Source organism: Rhagoletis pomonella, unplaced genomic scaffold (genome assembly GCF_013731165.1).
Source record: "Rhagoletis pomonella isolate Grant_MI unplaced genomic scaffold, Rhpom_1.0 Rhpom_scaffold_10206, whole genome shotgun sequence".
NCBI lineage: Eukaryota > Metazoa > Arthropoda > Insecta > Diptera > Tephritidae > Rhagoletis > Rhagoletis pomonella.
The window spans coordinates 1-5,760 of NW_023468736.1; the positions used below are offsets into that span (position 1 = coordinate 1).

At 42.4% G+C, this 5,760-nt stretch overlaps 2 protein-coding genes across 2 annotated transcripts; both read right to left on the bottom strand.

Moving 5' to 3' along the window:
* Positions 1 to 6: 6 nt before the first annotated feature.
* LOC118756414 lies at positions 7 to 1,554 on the bottom strand. The gene is made up of 2 exons (XM_036491180.1): positions 1,142 to 1,554; positions 7 to 808 (listed from the first exon to the last, which is right to left on the bottom strand). The coding sequence occupies exons 1-2, from the start codon at positions 1,473 to 1,475 to the stop codon at positions 75 to 77; spliced, it is 1,068 nt and encodes a 355-aa protein (XP_036347073.1). The 5' UTR covers positions 1,476 to 1,554; the 3' UTR covers positions 7 to 74.
* A 529-nt stretch (positions 1,555 to 2,083) lies between these two features.
* On the bottom strand, positions 2,084 to 5,276 carry LOC118756415. Its single transcript, XM_036491181.1, has 2 exons — positions 2,181 to 5,276; positions 2,084 to 2,134 (listed from the first exon to the last, which is right to left on the bottom strand). The coding sequence occupies exons 1-2, from the start codon at positions 5,274 to 5,276 to the stop codon at positions 2,084 to 2,086; spliced, it is 3,147 nt and encodes a 1,048-aa protein (XP_036347074.1).
* Positions 5,277 to 5,760: the final 484 nt, after the last annotated feature.

Here is a 5,760-nt window from a genome sequence, read left to right on the forward strand (position 1 = left end):
CGGTCACGGTCATCTGATTTGCACAGTGTCATGCATCTGACCAAACATGCTCCCCCCATTGAAATGCTTGCATTTCAATCTGAAGTCGGTAAAGGTGCAATTTTATGAACTGCTCTCCGTACGATGCCCTTTGTAGTTTTGATGTCCACAACCCTCACTTTGCCGTCTGAACCGGGAGTGATGTCGATAATTCTGCCAAGTGACCAATGCTGTGGGGGCAAGTTCGCTTCATGGATGATGACCATTTGTCCAATTTCGATGTTGGCTTCCGGCTTTAACCACTTGGAGCGTTGTTGTAGGCTGAGAATATAGTCGCGAGCCCAGAGTTCCCAAAAACGCTGCTTCAAATGTGTCACCCTCTGCCACTGCGTTAAAGTAGATGCAGTGTTGACATCGATGTATTTGTCTGGCATCGATAATAGTGAGGTTCCAATCAATAAATGAGCTGGAGTTAACGCTTCTCCATCATTGGGGTCACTTGAAAGCGGTGTTAGCGGACGAGAGTTTAAGATGGCCTCAACTTCAATCACGACGGTCTGCAACTCTTCAAATGTAAGGTGTGCGCTTGACAGGTTTTTGAGCAAGATTGATTTCATAGATTTTACCGCCGCCTCCCATAGGCCACCAAAATGCGGAGCGCGAGGCGGAATGAAGCAGAACTCGAAACCAGTCTTCGTGCTGTAGCTAGTAAGGTCATCAATTGCCGCTTTATTGAAAAAGTTCTGATGAAGGTCCTTCAATTTCGCCTGGGCACCGACGAAATTTGTGGCGTTATCGCAGTAAATGCGTTGAGGTATGCCCCGTCTGCCTATAAAACGTTTAAGACAAAGCATAAAATTATTAGTCGATAAGTCAGATACTAATTCTGCATGTATAGCTTTAGATGCGAAGCATACGAATATCGCTATATACGTTTTGTATGGAGCCCTGCCGCGAATACGATGGGTCGTAGCGAAAGGGCCGCAAAAGTCAACGCCACTAACAAGAAATGGGCGGTGCATTTGCAAGCGATTGGCAGGAAGATCCCCCATAATTTGTCCCATTAATTTAGGCTTGTAATAAAAACAGTGGACGCAGCTTTGTACAATTTTCCTTACGATTTCACGAGCGTTTATCACCCATACTCGTTCGCGCAACAAACCTATTAAAACCTTTGGACCAGCGTGCAAGTGCTTTCGGTGTAGGTAATCTATGAATAATGTTGTGAATCGATGATCTTTCGGAAGAAGCGCAGGAAATTTTGCATCGAAAGGAATAGGTGCTTTCGACAATCGACCACCGACTCTGAGTACTGAAACTGTCACTCCGTTAATATCCATTTCCTGTAGAAAGGGAGTCAGCTTCTGTATGTACGTTTTCACCTGCTGTCGTTTTCGAAGATTTTCAATTTCTTCAGCGAATTCGATCTTTTGTATATCTGCGACGATTTTCCAGAAGGCCTGGTCCAGTTCGGTAACTGGTAGATGAAGTATCATTGCTGGCGTAAGTTGATTGTTGACGGCAACTTTGTTGAAAACGCGAAAGATGTATGCGGCTATGCGAAGTAATCGGTAGTATGATGAACAGCGATTGATGATATAATCGATGATATTTCCCTCGTTGCTGCTTTTGCTACACTTGAGATTGATTGCTTTTCGGCGCTCCAAATCCTGGTTTCTTATGTTTGTTTCCTTCTTGTTTACAGGCCATTCAGAACAATTTTTTAATAGAAATTCCGGTCCCGTGAACCAAATCGTACCTACAAGATCTTGTGCGCTGGAGCCACGTGAAACGATGTCAGCGGGGTTTTCCTTACTTGGTACATGTTTCCAGATAATGCCCGTGGAAGTTTGCTGAATTTCAGAGACCCTGTTTGCAACAAAGCAATTTAATGTCGAAGCATGAGTGTTAAGCCACTGTAGCACTATCTCTGAGTCAGTCCAAAAGAATATTTTAGTGCTAAACTTTGATAATTTTTTGTGAATTTTTTCCCAAGTTCTACTCAATAATAGCGCTGCACAGAGCTCCAAGCGTGGAAGCGATTGGGCTTTAATCGGCGCTACCTTTGATTTTGCAATAAGCAAGGTTGTCTTGTAGGCGCCATTTACGATAGAACGTACGTAAATGCAGCACCCATACGCGCGCGTAGACGCGTCTGCGAAACCATGAAATTCACAGTCAGCATTGGATGTTGTGTGTACGTAGCGGGGCAACTCTATTGTATTAATAAAGTTCAAATCGGATTTGATCTGCAACCAAATATTATGTAGCTCTGGTGGTAGAGTTTCATCCCAATCTAGTCGGCGAATCCAAATTTCTTGCATTAATATTTTGCCACGTATGATCACGGGGCTCAATAGACCGAGGATGTCAAATATCTTGGAGATGATTGATAAAACGGATCGCTTGGTGACTGAATGCATATCTGGCAATTCATACCTATAACAAAACGTGTCGGCTGACGGTTTCCAAGACATACCTAAAGTTTTGGTAATGTTTTCCTCGTTTGTTTTAATTTGGACTTCATTACAAGATGCATCCGATAACTCCGCAGAATTCGAGTGCCATTTAGTCAGCGAGAGACCATGAGAGAGAAGAACTTCTACAAGTTCCTCTTTTAGTTTTTGCAAATTGTCAATGCTTTCTGCACCAGTTAACAAATCATCGACATAAAAGCTTTCACGAATAGCAGACGCTGCTAGTGGATAGGCATCTTGGTTGACGGCAGCAATATGAAACATACTGCGAATAGCGAGGAATGGTGCTGAAGCCAAACCGTAAGTTACGGTTTTGAGTTGGAACAGCTGTAATGGTTCATTGGTTTCGTTCCTCCACAAAATGAGTTGAAAGCGTTGATCTTGTTCGTCCACTAAAAATTGCCTATACATTTTTGATACGTCGGCGGTTAATACGTAAGGATGCAAGCGAAATGATAATAATGTATTGATTAATTCTGGTTGAATTGTCGCTCCAACCATGAGGATATCATTTAAGGAACGATCGGAAGTAGTGCGCGCTGAGGCGTCGAATACGACCCGAAGCTTGGTCGTAGTACTTTGTGGCCGGAGTATGCAATGATGTGGAATTACATAGTGCGAACTATTAAAATCGAAATTTTGTATAGCGGACATGTGCCCAAGTGCAATGTATTCTTGTATGAAATCTGAATACATGTCCCTTAGTAATTTGTTATGGGTTAGACGTCGTTCAAGAGCGAGAAATCTCCTCCTAGCATTGTAAAACGAATTGCCTAATATTGTAGGCGAAACCTTAAATGGCAACCGAACTTGTACACGTCCATCGCCATTCACTTGAACATTTTGAACGAAATGCTGTTCGCATAAACGTTCTTCTTCGGACAATGTAAATGACTTTTCGGTGAAATCTTCGATTTCCCAAAAGCGCTGAAGAACCGAGTCGATATTAGAGAGATTTGAACTTAGTGTGACATTACAAATTGATGGGCGTGAATTTGAGGGCATTTCAAAATTGCCACCCACGATCCAACCTAGTTTGCTGTTATGAAGGCATGGTAAACCTTGACCAAGCGAAATTTTGCCATCTTGAAGGCTATCAAAAAATATTTCTGCATTTAGCAATACATCTATACGTTGCGGTTTGTAGAAGTATGGATCCGCAAGTTGGATTTCTTCAGGAATGTTCCATTTAGATGTATCAATAACCTCACAAGGTATATGAGTTGAAATTCGTTTAGTTATGGCGAATTGCGAAATACAAGTGAAATTCCCAATACGAGATTTTATTGTCGCGTTTACTGCATATTTTGAGTTAGAACGAATATCTGAAATACCTGAGATTTCCTGGTGTGAGAAAAACCGTTTAAGCTGCAACCGCTTCGCTGTTTCCTCAGTGATGAAATTTACCTCGGAACAAGAATCCAATAAAGCGCGGGCTGGCTGCATCACTCCAAATTTGTCCTGAATGTGAATTAACGCTCTTTTTTGTGTGCGTGCGATGAGTGAAACCGATGGATTAATTGGATTCGATGAGCTAGACGTCGGAGGTGTTGGCTCCTTTCCTTTTGGTTCTACTGTTTGTGCAGCAGGTGAAGTTGTAGTTGCAACGGAGGCAAAATGAAGATGGGAGTGGTGTGATTGGTGGCAAACACGGCAACGAGATTTCGATGGGCATTTGGATACTGTATGTCCTTTACGCAAACAATTTATGCAAGCACCTGCTTGCTTCACCCAATCAAAACGCATTTTAGCTGGTAGCGCTAGAAATGAAGAACAATTATTGAGGTTATGTTCTGCACTATTGCAATGTATACAATTTGATGTTGCGTTGACGAAGGAATTTGCAGTCTTCTTACCGGATAGTTTACCATCGCGCTGTGTTACCTTCGTGGTTTCCCCTTTTGCAAACGTTTCTAAGTACTGGCTGTGGCGATTCAACCATTTATAACAATCCTCCCACGCTGGCAACTTGTCAAATTCTTGCTTTTGGTTGTATGCTGCTTTCGAATCCGAATCGATTTTCGTTAAGACAATGTGAATTAGCATTGAATTCATTATGTCGCTTTTTGAGCCCAACGAGAGCAAAGAACCTCGCAGCGCGGCAACGGTGTCGATGATATTACGTAGACTCGCTGCGTCAGACCTTTTCATCATCGGAATGTTGAAAATCGAGGTGATGTAATCTTGAAAGATCAGTACGTTGTTGTCGTACCGTTCCTTGAGCCGCTGGATAGCCTTCGGATAATTTTCCTCGGTTACCTGGAACGGTTCGATTACGCTTAGAGCTGGTCCTGAAAGACAGTTCAGAAGATAATTAAATTTGTCAACTTTTGGCATGGTTGGATCGTCGTGCACCATGTTGCAAAAGGTGCGAAAAAAGCGTTTATATTCCGCATACTTTCCATCAAATTTGGGCAATTTGAGTGACGGTAATCGATTATGATGACTCGTATTTCCAAATGCCGTGGCATGAAACATGCTGGTGTTCAACTCAGAAGTGCGGTTTCTGGAGTTGATCAACGAAAGAATTTTGGATTTTGTTGAAATGTACGTTTCTTCAATTTCTACTCTCGAACTGTCTGTCGGAACAAGAGCTTCGATGTTGTTCTGGACGTCGGAGATGTGTTGAAAATAGGACTCAACAATCTGCAATCGACATTCGAGAACATGCGTGTCAGTGTCAACTTCTTCACAACCAATTCGTTGCTTCATGCTAAGTAGGTTCCGAAGAATATTTGAACGTTGTTTTAGTAGCGAGGATAAAAGCGCTTGCTCCTCATCAGACATATCAGGCACGTTATCTTCACTGTTATGAGGCATTTGGAAGCACAAAAAAAAATACAAATACCTGAGCTATGAAGGCTATGATTATGATGTTGTGAGTGTAGCAAACGCAGATGAGGAATGCAACGGAACTGTGTTGCAAACAGTCCAGTGTATGTGACCTGAGACTGCGACGAGTTTACAAAATGTAGTCAACTTCGACAGGTGACGATGAGAAGAGGCGAATCTCCGACGAAAGTTTGAACAGCCACGTGTACTAGGTATGTAATTTGATTACAACGGCAACGACGATGATGTGTGGCAAGAATTGCTACCCACGTCTGCTGATGATTTAGCTATCGGATCGCTCACACAGTTTGAGTTGATGGGAAACTGTCCGCAAATTTTGTATGTCAACGAAAACCAGACTTCCTCTATTGGCTTTCTTTCATTTAAAAAATGTAAGTGAAAAGTCCTTGCTACGGTCGCCAAAATGTTCCAGCCAAAGAAAAAGTCGATGCGGTGATGATTTTACAATATA